This window comes from Pyrus communis, chromosome 4 (genome assembly GCF_963583255.1).
Source record: "Pyrus communis chromosome 4, drPyrComm1.1, whole genome shotgun sequence".
NCBI lineage: Eukaryota > Viridiplantae > Streptophyta > Magnoliopsida > Rosales > Rosaceae > Pyrus > Pyrus communis.
The window spans coordinates 3917291-3932117 of NC_084806.1; the positions used below are offsets into that span (position 1 = coordinate 3917291).

Below are 14827 nucleotides of genomic sequence, written 5' to 3' on the forward strand. Positions count from 1 at the left end.
TCTCTGCCTCACCGTCTCTCTGACCCAAGTCTCTCCCTTCTCTGTTGTGAACTGAGAGCCTCTCAATTTTGGCAACGTGTCATCAGTTGGTTGGTCACACCTCGTACATCACCCAACAAAATATCTCAGAGCGCCTTCTTCTGCGAGCAGCCATGGATGCCGCAGCAGCTTCTGCTACAACAATGAAAGCCGTTAACTTCCTAGGAACTCCAGTCACCCAAAGAATAACTACCCCGACTACCTTAACCTCTTCGATTCCTGACTGTAACACGAGAATTCACACTCTTTATCTCCCCAACTCCAACCCCAGAAACAAAGCTATTCCTCTGCTCCCTCGCTGCTCCACAAAGCCAGACACCGACACCACCGACAACGAAAAATCAAAAAATTCGACTGTCGAACCCAATTTAAATTCAAACCCCACCAACCCATCAACACTCTCTTCGAAAGATGCAATCTTTTCTCCTATACCACCATCAATTTCTTCTTCTGTCACCAAAGGATTGGTATTCGATTTGGGTTTGGAAGGTTCGTGGGACAGCGCAGAAGTCGGGTCACCAGTTGTGAAGAGGTTTCTGGGTGATGAGGAAGAGAGATGGTACATGTGGTACTATGGCAGTTCGAATTCGGAGGGTTCGGATTCGATTGGATTAGCAGTTTCGAGCAATGGGGTTCATTGGGAAAGAGGCGGAGGACCAGTTCAGTCGAGCCAGGACGTGGGAGCGGTGATCAATTGCGGGAAAGATTGGTGGGCGTTTGACACCCAGAGCATTAGGCCTTCTGGGGTGGTGGTCATGTCCAGCTCAAAGGTCAGACCTTCCAGCGCTGTTTACTGGCTCTATTACACTGGCTACAGCGCTGAGGAGGCAGAGATTTCTTCCGATCGTCGCAATTTGGAACTGGATTTGGAGAACCCGGAAAGGATGAAGAATGGTGGTAATGCCGGGAAGATTTTGAAGTCTTTGCCTGGACTGGCAATTAGTCAGGATGGGAGGCATTGGGCAAGGATTGAAGGGGAGCATCACAGCGGGGCGCTTTTCGATGTGGGAATGCAGGAAGAGTGGGATTCTTCATTTGTTGCAACTCCTCATGTTGTTTATCATGAGAGTGGTGATCTTAGAATGTATTACCATTCATTTGATTTGGAAAATGGGGTTTATTCAATTGGGATTGCAAGATCAAGGGATGGGATTAAGTGGCTAAAGTTGGGGAAAATAATTGGGGGAGGAAGAAGTGGAGGGTTTGATGAGATGGGAGCAACGAATCCATGTGTGGTAAGGAACAAGAAAGATGGGGATTATTTGATGGCATATGAAGGTGTTTGTGCAGATGGAGGGAGGGGGATTGGATTGGCTGTGTCCAAAGATGGTTTGAAGGACTGGACAAGGATTGGAGATGGGGTGGTACTAGAGGCATCTGAGGAATGTGGGTGGGATAACAAAGGGGTTGGATCTCCATGTTTGGTTCAGATGGATGGGGAAGAAGATGAGTGGAGGTTGTATTATAGAGGTGTTGGGGATGGGGGGAGGAGTGGGATTGGGATGGCAGTTTCAGAAGGGAGTGATGTTAGAAGGTTTAGAAGATGGGCAGGTTTCCATTTGTGAGATTTGTATGTGTTCATTGAAATTTGAATCTGTTGTTTCTCATTTGGGTGTGGATTTTTATCATTGTCTGTGAGTTTGTAATTGCAAAGTTCACACACCTTGAATATGAATGCTATTTGCACTAAATCAAACGAAATCATAGGTACATAAAGCATAGGTTTATTGAGCATAAGCTATGAAGTTTATACTAAATTTTAAGTTTGTCTTGACCTGTTTTTAAAGGGATAATACGCTTTCAGATAATTAAAAATCAATCGCTAAAAATACTTAAAAATGGTTTTCTAGAGAATACTTTAATTTTTAATCAAACTTTTATTCTACTTCTGAAAAACACTTTATGGTTCAAACGTTTGGGATTAGATGAATTGGGTAACTCATTCATATTCAAGTTGAATTAGATGGACTAGTCAAGAATGAAACTTATCCTATTCAATTGCATGACTAATCCTTCTCAATTGAAAGTTTGTCTCCATTTTTTTCTTTCAAATACTTTTGAATGTAGTGAGTTGTAAACTAATGGAATCCAGTTCCAAATAAGTGACATTATGATTCAGCAAAGGAGGTTCCTAAATTTGAAATCCAAACACAACATATTCAAATGCCAAGGTCAAGTCCTATTATGATGGTGAAGAGGAGTGTTGCTCTTTTCACTACAGATTGAACTTGAATCCTATCAATTCTTTAATTTAACATCTAATCTAACAAATCGTTTGATAAAAAATAAAAAATAAAAAACACACACTCACACACACCAAGGTCAAGGCCTATCTTTTAAGGACGTGTTTACCAATCGGGATTGGTATCGAGAGAAACGGAATTGTACATTTCCCGATCCATTCCAACGTTTACTAGCAAATAGGGAATCATAATTTCCGTGGGGACCACCTAATATCAGGAATTCAATTCCAGAATTGCCCGGAATTGGATTACCTCTATAGAGGTAGTATTTGAGTTCCGGGTGGAACACTGCATCCAGAATCAAGATTTTGTACCCAAAATACCCATGTATACTCCTAAAACACCTCTACCTTCATTTGGGCAAACCAAAACGCCATATTTCTATCTTCCCCAAATAGCCAAACGATCAAAGTTTCGTGTTGTTTCCAGAAAACCAAGCCCCTCTGCATTCACAGCACCCAAGAAGAAGAAGAAGAAGAAGAAGAAGAAGAGAAAGCAGTGAACCTGAAGCAACTTACTGGAAGGGGAAGAAAGCCCACGTAGTTATAGTGACGCGAGAAAATGCAGAGCCTTCTTGTTCTCTCTCTCTCTCTCTCTCTCTCTCTCTCTTCTGTGTGTGCAGAGCAAAATCTGGAACAACGATGATGTAGTAACCCGTGGGTTCTAGAATGCTGTTGGGAGACTTATTTCAGTGTAAAAAAATGCATCAATATTTTCCAATGGTGCCAGCCAACCAATATTTTCCAACGGGAATTTATATGTGTGTGTGTGTGTGTGTGGAATTTATATGTGTGTGTGTGTGTGGAATTGTATTAAAAGGTTATGAATTTTACTATTATTTAGATTAGGGGTATTTTAGTAATCATATTAATTTTCATTTCGATTTAGGTGATTTAGTAAACAACTTATATGAATTTTGTTTTATTTTTATTCCGATTCCAGAACATTTAAGTAAACAGCATCAAATAGAACATTGTTATCTTCTGGTTGATCAAACAACTTGTTACTTAAAACTAGAGGCAACAACTCCTTATTACACTTAATTAAATTAGTCGCTAATCATCAACCCTCCGATCCCTAACAGTTACCTTACCTAGACTCTAAAAAGTCAAAACACAGGCGATCCAGACGGTGAAGTATCAACCAAATTGAGTAAACTGTTCCAGTAACTCCTGTTCTCTTCAAACGCGTCACCGCCGCAGCTTCCATTGCCGCCGACGCCATTTTCGGAGATATGTCCTCCCAGAGATGCGTTCTGCTGATGATCCTCTGAGTTGTAAACCAAAACATCCGTGAAATCCTCTATGATCATACTTGAAAGCCCAGTTGGCACAATCACATTCTCCTCCTCATCAATACTACCTGACCTATAATTGTCCGCAAACCATGCAGCACTAACATCCGTACAGCCATAGGTAACATTATCATTGTCCTGCAACAACCCGGACTCGCATGGAACAATATTGTTTATGTTTTGCATGGGAGGAGGATTAAACGCGTTATTAACGTGCGGGAAGTTCAACGTGGACGTCGGAGATTCAAGGTCGTCCACGGCCGTCATAGAACCACCTGAAAACACCATACTGTTAACGTTGTCTCTAATTGTTGACTTTGTAGTCAACGACCATGCCCCTTGCCATGCTTTCAGCACATCCAGACACGGAAGCGCCGGCGGGGCCTTGCTGACGTGTACTACATGGTGAGCAGGGTTGGGGGAGCTGCTGATCATGAGGTGGTGTTGGAGAGGGTTTGCGTTGGTGATGCCAAGCTTGGATTCCTTGCCCAGTCTGGCCTCGGCTTCGAGCCTGGCGCTCTCCCACTGAGCCATGTGGCTTATGTTGGCAGTGTCCCTCGCAAGGCTGCTGCCAGAGCTGAGACCCTCGTGGTGCTTCGGCTTGTGAGTCATCGGGTCGATGCCCATCTTGGTTAGTCTCTTCTTGAGATGTGTGTTCCAGTAGTTTTTGATCTCGTTGTCTGTCCTCTTCGGCAGATGGGTTGCTATAGCTGACCACCTGAGATCAGTGAAGTAATCATTGAGTACATATCTAACAATTTACATACTAATTATCTTTTCATGGCTTAACATATAAATAATTAACTAAATTATTAATTAATAAAGAAGATGATAAAGGAGAAGATTAGGACTATATATACACAAACACATGTATCTATACACATGAACTTGCTAGGGTTGTATGGGTTGGACGATGTATAAAAAAAACTGGAGAGGAGAGAGAGAGAGAGAGAGAGAGAGAGAGGTGAGCATTTGGGAAGAACGTACAGTAATGAGCTCACTGCAGGGACTAATTGTAATTGCACTTAAACTCTAATGTATATATCATATATGTAATTCAGTACTTCAGTACTTCAGTACCGTTGGAGAGTGAATGATAACATCTAGTCATGATCACTGTACAAACTAAAAATTATATTTAGATATTAAAGTTAAATTGACCTATTTCCGAGAAGAGCATGGAGCTGAATGATGGTCTGCTCTTCTTGCAAACTGAACTTTCCTCTTTTGATATCGGGCCTCAGGTAATTAGTCCACCTCAGTCGACAGCTTTTCCCACATCTTTGGAGCCCTATTTTACATCACAAAACCACCCAAAATTAACACGGACGCGCATGAAATAAAAAAGGAATTATCTCCTGCATACATGTCTCACTTATAACCTTTTCTTTTATTATTTACTCTTAAGACAAGTTAATTAAGTTTAGTGTGGAGGATTATTGTACATCACCTGCTTTTGCTGGCAAAGCTCGCCAGCTTCCATGGCCATGCTCTTCGATGTAAGTCAAGAGCTTTTGGTCTTCTTCTGGAGTCCACGGTCCCTTTTTCAAACCCACCTTTTCGCAGCATGGAGACCTCCCCATTTAATTTGAAACCCTAGCTAGCTAGGTAGCTCTAAGCCTGTAAAGCAAGGATATATGATCTCTCAAAGCTTAATTTGGCCTAGAAAAATGTTGGAAAACCAGAAAGGGTGATGCCAATATATATATAAACGATACATAAGGAACTAAATAGTATGTGGGGACATGTGGCGTCCATCCAGTGGTTTGATTTTGCAATTCAAATAGTAGGTGGGGTTTCAATTTAACTCTCACCAGCATTAGTAACCTGTATATGATCGTGCATTGTACAATTGCCCACACGATTTGTATACTTGCAGGCTCCCCCGCTCGACACCTTTTTTGATCTTAATGATATGGTGGGAGTTGTCGGAGAATTGAATCACAATTATTTGTAAACTTATCATAAACCTGACTAATTAAATTTCTTAGACATCTGTCATGGCGATGACGACTTATATTTTGTCTTATAATATAAAGGATGCAGTTGTGAAATTTAACTTTATCATTCAGTACGTAATATATACTTGTATGTATTAGCATTTGAGTTTAGGAATGTCCTTACATAGTAGAGTAATGTTATTGATACCATATTTTTGTACCACATTTCTATATCACCTTAGGTGGCATCTGATGTGGACAACCACATCATTCGAAAAATTTGCAAAACCCAAGGAAATAAACGAGAAAGACTCTTCGTATACTACAATCATCATTTAATTAACTAGTTTTTCTTAATTATTAGTTTATTAAATAATGAACTAAATTTAAAATTTTGATTAATTCAAATGATGTGGCTGTCCACATCAAATGCCACCTAAGATAGTATGAAAATGTTGTACAAAAACATGATATGAATATCATTACTCTACATAATATTTACGGCTTGAGTAATGTTATTCATACCATATTTTTATATCATATTTATATACCACCTTAGGTGGCATGTGATATGGACAACCACATCATTTGAAAATTTTGAAAAACCCAAGGAAATGAAGGATAAAGACTCCTCGTATACCACAATCATCATTTAATTAACTAGTTTCTCTTAATTATTAGTTTATTAAATAATGAACTAAATTTAAAAATCTGATTAATTCAAATGATATGGCTGCCCACGTCAAATGCCACCTAAGGTAGTATGAAAATGTGGTATAAAAACATGGTATGAATAGCGTTACTCTTAGGGCTTTTTTTATTGCAAGAATTTTTATTTTTATTTTTTTATACAAGCAATTTTGGGAGAGGGCATAAGAATTCGGGACCTCAATGCATGACTGGAGCCAATGAAGGTCCATTGGGGGCAGATGCTCCACTCAAGTAATTCATTATTAAGTTGCAGACTACAGTTATATACATACACCTGTTATATTTGAAGAAAGTATATGTATCTAATATCAAATATTATATGAGCAAAAATGTTATTGTTCCATCATCAAACAGATAAACCCCTCTCCCGCCTCTCATGTATTAATATTTTTCTATCCACTTTGGGTTACAGCATGAAAATTTCTATAACATTGAAATTGTGATATATCATCATTTGGAATCATCCCCATTATTATATTGGATATAAGGCATACCATAATAAGGTTTTGTGAATTAGTTGTTTTTCAGGCCCCCATTAGAAGAAATTTCTAGCTCTCCGTCCCTGTTCAGGCGTAAGAGATAATACTTTTAATTAACTGAGCTACAAGCCTATTACAAATTTGTTGGGTTTTAATCGTGCTATAATCCTACGCTCGTTGGTACTTAAACCCCCAAAATGTTGATTTTTTTTTTCAATTGAAAAACTTGCACAAACGAACGTTTTTTAAACTGTGAGGGCTTTTAATTTTCAAAGGGTATCAGAGCTAGCTAAAGCAATATTGCTCCTCCAATTCATGACGCATACTTTTTCAAATCCAACTAAAATTATTGTACATTGTAGCAGTGAATATAATCGACAGGCACATACAAACCACGATGATTGCAATCTTGTGGCTGTTTGCTTGTATATTGTTGCTATTTTGTGAATGCATGTCTGCCAATTAATTGCCAGACTTACTGGCCAGTGTGAATTTGTGAACTGGAGGTTATAGAGCTAGAGCTGATAGTTGAGGGAGCTTTTACCCTTTGCTTCAAATTTAAGATTTTAACAGGGGTGGAAAGTCGGACTTTATTACCCGACCAATTGTACGTATGTTCTGTAAATGCGTCCAGCTGTATATACTCAACACATATCTACGTACTATACGTATCACTACAGAATACTTCATATTTTGACAATTTTATGTAAAATAATTAGGATTTGTAAAAGAGTACTACGTTCTTCAGATTATTTTAGGTAAAATATTGTTAGCATTCTGATAAATGCATAACTCTATGTAGAACACCGTGTGAATGCCACCATTTCACACAATTTCTAAATCAATGTAGAACACCGTGTGAATGCCACCATTTCTAAATCAATGTAAAAAACCGTGTGAACGCTGTGAAGAAGTTGATCTATGGGCCATTAGGTTAACACCCCAATAATGTGCAAAATTAGCTAAATTGCTATTTTCGAAAGTTGGAGTTCCACCATAAAACTAGTTAGCAATATGAGGAGTAGTCAAATTACATATAAATACATCTAAGATCCCTTTTTTTTCCGACGTAGGATTAATACTCTCAACATGTCCCCTCACGTGTGGCAGATTTTCAAGTCTATAGCACGTGGGCAACACAAATTATGTGACATGGAGCACTCGTGGCCGTTGGGCTTCACACGAAGGACAACCTGCTTGATACCATGAAGAAAGTTGGAGTTTCATCATAAAACTAATTAACAATATGAGGAGTTGCCTAATTACTTATAAACACATGCAAGATTTGTTATTTTCCCGATGTGATTGATACTCTCAACACCATATCTACGTTCATGTACCATTCCAAGCATTGGGGATTGGGGATGCTAAACATAATATTATAGTATATACATTATGTTGTATTGTTAATCAATGATAATTAATGAATAATGACTTAAAAAATACACAATCATGATTATGAGAGTACTTTGTAGAGCATACATGTCTAAACGACTTATTAGCACCATATTTACTAAACTGATTAGCACTTGAGCGCTTACGTATATATGTTTAAACTTACCAAACTGTGATTCATTTACTTACAACGAACAAAAATCCTTGAATACACTTATTTCTATCTCACCAAAATATGAATGCGTCCGCAGCGGTATGTACTACGTAAAGATTAAGTATCATAATAAGCACGTTGCATTCATGCTGAGAGAAAATCAACTCTAATTACAATTTGAAATGCCAAGGTGATTTTTTAAAGTGAGACTCTCTATAAACTTTCCATCACCTCACACTTTATTGTCAATTTTCGTATCAACATTATAAAATATTGTACCAAAAATATGAGGTGACATAGAGTTCATAAAGAGTCTCACTTTTAAGAGAGTTTTATTATCATTCTCTTACAAATTATAAGAACCTATCGAAATTCAGAAATAGTACTTAATGCAATTAATGGTATTGAAGATGGTGGTAAAGTAGTTAAAAAGTTTCTGTTCAGAGTAATAAAATTACCACCCCAAGATGTAAAGACGGCCCCTCCCATTTGGTTATCAAATTAACTTTCTTTACAGTGAATTCATGGTTGATCTAATTTCTTGACATGCAATATGAGATGGCTGGTGAGATCATATGAGACGTATTCATTGATCATCACTGTAGTATTACTGGTAGTGATGAATTTCATAATGATCGACTTTCACGTGCATGGTAATTTTTATGACTTTGGGTTGTTCAATTTTATAATCTGGCTTATCAAAGACTTGTAACTCAATTGATTAAGAATATTTTCACTTGTACTCGAAGTTTGAATCCCATTCTTCACTATCACTGGTATATTGTCGGTATCATATTGAGGAATTTTCATATAGTAACCCTAGACTCTCCTTTATCAAACTCTTGTACAATGTAACCAACATTATCATAGTGTAACAAAAACTATAGCAGCGTGAGCCTAACTTAACTTTGAGCGAACTACAATACATCATTGTCTTCTTATATATGCATTTGCGTGAGTTTTCCAACATTTGACATCAACGGAACAATAAAATCATAGTTTTTTTTTTTTAGTTTGAACCTTCAAGCTTTAGGGGCTTGTATTCAATTAAGATTTTGAAAGATTTTAAAGTTTTATAAATTCACAGAGTTTCATAGACTAATCCCCTTCTCATGTAATTTCAATATCACATGTGATGACAACATACTATTAGCCTCCGAATTAAAACTCACCACTACTTTCTTTTCTTTAACAAATGAAGTGTGGACTAGGTTAAGTCTTATAATGAGCTAGCAAAAATGTGGTTCAAATTCGCCTTTTGAGAAAATCGAATCTAAAATCTCTCGCTTACAAATAAAGAGAAATATCGCTAAATTGTAGTACTATATACCACCTCTACTTTTTTAGGAAAAGAATATCAGGTGTCGTTCTCTACTTTTTTAGGAAAAGAATATTAGGTCTTCTTCGTGTTCTTCAACGAGGCTCTATAACGGATCTTCTGCTCTTTTGTACCGCAGAACTGCCTTCGCCAGATTGTGCCTGGGCTAAGGCCTCAACTGTAGGTTGATTTTGAAAATTTCGACAGGGCTATAATCACTCTTAATTAATTATATGTCTGAGTTAAATTAAATACATAATTTATTTCACACCCTTTTGGCAGTTGAGAAATTGCTTCCAAATACTGGGTTGTGGTGTATATCAACATAGAGTTAAATTAATTTATGATCCCTTTAATTAATTAAAGCAAAAATTGTGGTGGATCCATAAAACAGTTAATTAATTCTTTTATAAATAAGAAAACACAAATAATTCAGTGTCGGGAGTGCTGGTGTGAACTGGGACCGGTTTATTCGATGACAGTGCGAGTCTGAGAGTGGTGTTATTTATTTTTTTTTATTTTTTTTTGACAAACGATAATGATTTAATTTGTTAAATTTAGAAGAGGAGAATTGATGAGGATCAAATACGAGCTATAGTGTATTTTCATATCATCTGCAGACTGAACTGGTGCGTTTCTAATTACCATTACTTCGTTACAAACAGAACTTTGAGGCATGACAGACAATGCTGTTAGAATTGGAGCATGCAATCCAAAGTAGTAACTGGTAATGAGTCGAGAAGTTTAATATTTTAGGTTCTATTTGGTAATTATTTTGTTTTTATAAAATAATTAATATTTAACTTTTAGTTTTTGTTTGGACGATATGTTTAAATTTTAGTTAGAAATAAATAGAAAATATAAGAAGAAAAAACTTTTGTAGGTGTGAATGAAATATAGGAAGGGTGACAGAAAGAACGTGGAAGATATTCACATAAAATGCTATGTTTCCTCACATTTCTTTTAATCTCTTCCATCGATAACGGATGAACACTGGGACTAAGGTGGTTCTAACTTCTAAGACCATCCGAAATCTGAAAAATATATATGTGAATGTTTTTGAGGATTCTCCGAATGTTTGCATAGGTTCTTTTTATGCCTACTAAATTTTGATGTAGATCCTGCTAGTATATCTTGACAGGCTGCGTCGACCATACTTGAAAAATCCTCTCTATATCACTCATCAGATTGCATCAGCATATGTCGATATCTATTGACACATGTGCAACATGGTTTGGCTAACAACAATAAGCCAACTAAGTGTTCGACGAAATATCCTAGTGAATAAACTAAATTTTTTTTTGAACTTCCACCATCCTTCCAACGCTCTTCTATAACCCCTCATTTCTCCTATATACTTCCTTCCAATCTCGAACACAAAAATAAAAACTAACACCAAAATGATTACCAAAATACATCACTTTCATTTTCATATAATATCCTTTGTTTCTCCCTCCTCGCAGCTCCCCATCATATCCCTTCCAACTACGAACTGGATTGAGGAAGGTGGGTGGGCAAGAGAAGGAGACTATCCCAACATAAATTGCACATTAGTTTTATGTCTGTGCCAAGCAACGTTGTCTCTACTTGTATGAATGAAGGGCGAGCAACGTTGTCGCTACTTGTAGGAATGTAGGGCGACCTCCATCTTCTGGAAACATAAGTACACTGCTTGCTATACTACCTAATAACTAACTTGGTCTCTGTGGCACCTTTTATGTCTTTAAATATAGGGCAGTGTAATTTGTTGGGACTCAATGACTCGTGTCCTTGTTCATCCGAATTGCGATGAACTGCACCGCTATTGTTTTCAACTTCACATACAACTTAATTAGGTCTTCACGTATGTGTGATCAAGTTCTTAATGTACCTATTTTGGCAATCTCATCTCCCATTTTTGGGACGATTCTAAATTTCTAAAGCAACAATATATGCTAAGAAATTAAGGCTACATGTTTGCGGTGAGGTTTTCCAAGTTCCAAGGGATTAAGGTCAAGTTAGTAAAGAATGAATCATAAAAAATTAGATACAAGAGATCAGAAAAGCCCTCCTCGAGTATTATATAGACATGTAAGAGGAATTAGCAAAACCCAACTTGGAATGTGTCATTTGCTAATCTCTTTTGCATGTCTTTGTAATCCCTTCTATATACGAAGGGCTTTTCTAATCCCTCCTATCTAATTTTTATGATCCGTTCCTTGCCTCAATCTCTTAGAATTTGGAAAAACGTCATCCAAACATAGGTCGTCGGAAGCTCGCAGACCTCCTGCGTGTACTAGTATAATACAAAGATATACTTTGTAAAACGGATGTATTCACTCTAGCCATTGTACTCGGCTTCGATTAACATAATATCGTTTAATGTATGTATGGTCAATTTGTACATGCGTATAGTGTTGTACAGCCTCCACAGTGCATGAAATGTATGTTTATAGGTCCAAGATTTTACTCGTGTTTGATGTCTCTTTCCAAAAGTAGGTTTTATTATTCGTTAGCGGATGAGCTTGGAGATGATGAGGTTTTATAAATTATGAGACATGATTTCCGCTCATTCTTTTATTTTTCTGCACACTCGAGTGAGAAGAAAAAGAGTGACAAGTCATGTAAAAATTATTGTGGTGAGTGAGGTGAGCAGAGTAATGAATGGTGGTTCTGTTCCTCATTACATGTTTACTTTTTTTTTTTTTAGGTAAAGATTACATGTTTACTTTGGCAGTTGGCAATCACAACGTTTTATGGTGGTGGTTCTACAAGTTGGTTGTTTTTGCTTCATCATCTATGATATATCTAACCTTTCAGTTCATTTAGTTTGAAGAATCAATGGGATTATATTTATGGGATCATAACTTGGAATCTGATAGGTAATCAATAATCCCCCTCCCTAGTATCACATGAGGCAGCAACATATTTTTGACCCCCGAATGAAACGATAGACCAAAGCAGAGTCAGTTGTCCCAAGAAATGCATCCTTGGGAGTTCGAACCAAACCAACACCTTGGGGTTTTGTCCAAGTATAAGATAAACTATCCCTCTTTGACAAAAGAAAAATACGATAAAGCACCATTTCCTAACTGAAATGACACACAAATAAAGGTCACGAACCAAAACGATACATGGTTGTTTAGATATGGGATAAACATACCCTTTAGTGATATTGATAGCTAGGTGTTCAAGTACGAGATACATAACCATATTAATGAAGGGCTAACTTATATTTTGATTCCTTAGTAAAGGCAAGATTTGTTATGCAGAGAAATAATACGTATACCTACCATACGAATTCGTATGAATTTCACCAAATAAATATGGATTTTTAGCCAAAATGGTCCCTAAGATTTTCATAACACATAACTTTAGTCTCTGTGATTTAAAATCAATAGAAGTGGTCCATGAGATTGTCCACCATCCATTATTTTGGTCATTCCATTAAAAAACTCCGTTAAGTGGTCCCTGAGCTTTTTAATGGAAGGACCAAAATGATGAATGGTGGACAATTTCAAGAACCAAAGTTATGTGTTATGCAAATCTCAGAGATTAAAATTATGTGTTATGCAAATCTTCAGGACCAAGGTTATGTGTTATACCCTTAACTTAACGGAGTTTTTTAACGGAATGACCAAAATAATGGATGGTGGACAATCTCAAGGATCACTTTTATTGATTTTAAATCTCAAAAATCAAAATTATATGTTATGTAAATTTCAGAAATTATTTTAACTAAAAAGCAAATAAATAATACTTCTACAGAAAGCTTCAAGAGTTGAGTTAGGCATTGGTGGGCTGAGAGTTCAGTCCAGTTCAAACAGTAAACAACCTAAGCCTACGGCCCATAACTACCAATTTGATACAGGATTTCATCTCTCGCTTACAAGTAAAAAGAAATATCACTAGATTGTAGTACTATGTACCACCTCTATTTTTTTAGGAAAAAGAATATTAGGTGTCGTCCTCTACTTTTTAAGGAAAATAATATTAGGTCTTCTTCGTGTTCTTCAACGAGGCTCTATAACGGCTCTTCTGCTCTTTTATACCGCAGAACTGCCTTCGCCAGATTGTGCCTGGGCTAAGGCCTCAACTGTACGTTGATTTTGAAAATTTAGACAGGGCTATAATCACTATTAATTAATTATATGTCTGAGTTAAATTAAATACATAATTTATTTCACACCCTTTTGGCAGTTGAGAAATTGCTTCCAAATACTGGGTTGTGGGGTATATAGAGTTAAATTAATTTATGACCCCTTTAATTAATTAAAGCAAAAATTGTGGTGGATCCTTAAAACAGTTAATTAACTCTTTCATAAATAAGAAAACACAAATAATTCAGTGTCGGCAGTGCCAGTGTAAACTGGGACCTGTGTTGATTGATCCATGTAATTAGTTAGATGAGTGACTAAGATGAATTGTAGTGTGTGTGTGTGGTCCCAAGTTAAGGCTAACAGTGATGTAAAAAAGCATGTTGAGTGCTCTCTTTTGAAATATGAAGAAAGTCATCCTCTCTGCACCTTAGGCGAGAGTGAAAGAAAGAAAAACCATTCAGTTTCCTCTGTGCTCATTTTGTTTGTTCTCTGTCTAGCTCTTTCTCTCTAGATCGAAACCAGTGATTTCATATCCACTAACAGGACCGGTGTATTCGATGAAAGTGCGAGTCTGAGAGTGCTTTTATTTATTTATTTTTATTTTTTTGACAAACGATAGTGATTTAAATTGTTAAATTTAGAAGAGAAGAATTGATGAGGATCAAATACGAGCTATAGTGTATTTTCATATCATCTGCAGACTGAACTGGTGCGTTTCTAATTACCATTACTTCGTTACAAACAGAACTTTGAGGCATGACAGACAATGCTGTCAGAATTGGAGCATGCAATCCAAAGTAGTAACTGGTAATGAGTCGAGAAGTTTAATATTTTAGGTTCTATTTAGTAATTATTTTGTTTTTATAAAATAATTAATATTTAACTTTTAGTTTTTGTTTGGACGATATGTTTAAATTTTAGTTAGAAATAAATAGAAAATATAAAAAGAAACTTTTGTAGGTGTGAATGAAATATAGGAAGGGTGACAGAAAGAACGTGGAAGATATTCACATAAAATGCTATGTTTCCTCACATTTCTTTTACATCTCTTCCATCAATGGCGGATGAACACTGGGACTAAGGTGGTTCTAACTTCTAAGACCATCCGAAGTCTGAAAAATATATATGTGAATGTTTTTGAGGATTCTCCGAATGTTTGTATATGTTCTTTTTAT

The 14827-nt window shown here is 36.7% G+C and overlaps 2 protein-coding genes across 2 annotated transcripts; one reads left to right on the forward strand and one right to left on the reverse strand.

Annotated features, from left to right (window-relative positions):
* LOC137731924 (uncharacterized) lies at positions 1–1749 on the forward strand. Its single transcript, XM_068471186.1, has one exon. It carries the CDS (start codon positions 153–155, stop codon positions 1602–1604), a length of 1452 nt encoding a protein of 483 aa, XP_068327287.1. The 5' UTR covers positions 1–152; the 3' UTR covers positions 1605–1749.
* A 1641-nt stretch (positions 1750–3390) lies between these two features.
* Positions 3391–5159, reverse strand: LOC137732487 (transcription factor MYB16-like). Its single transcript, XM_068471802.1, has 3 exons — positions 5027–5159; positions 4738–4867; positions 3391–4294 (listed from the first exon to the last, which is right to left on the reverse strand). Exons 1-3 carry the CDS (start codon positions 5157–5159, stop codon positions 3391–3393), a joined length of 1167 nt encoding a protein of 388 aa, XP_068327903.1.
* Positions 5160–14827: the final 9668 nt, after the last annotated feature.

Excerpts from the sequence above, each read along its gene's own strand:
- LOC137732487 (XM_068471802.1), bottom strand. The coding sequence starts at position 5,159 with ATGGGGAGGTCTCCATGCTGCGAAAAGGTGGGTTTGAAAAAGGGACCG. Across the intron at positions 4,868-5,026 it reads AGCTTTGCCAGCAAAAGCAG|GGCTCCAAAGATGTGGGAAA; the intron begins GTGATGTACAAT and ends GATGTAAAATAG. Across the intron at positions 4,295-4,737 it reads CATGCTCTTCTCGGAAATAG|GTGGTCAGCTATAGCAACCC; the intron begins GTCAATTTAACT and ends CACTGATCTCAG.
- LOC137731924 (XM_068471186.1), top strand. The coding sequence starts at position 153 with ATGGATGCCGCAGCAGCTTCTGCTACAACAATGAAAGCCGTTAACTTC.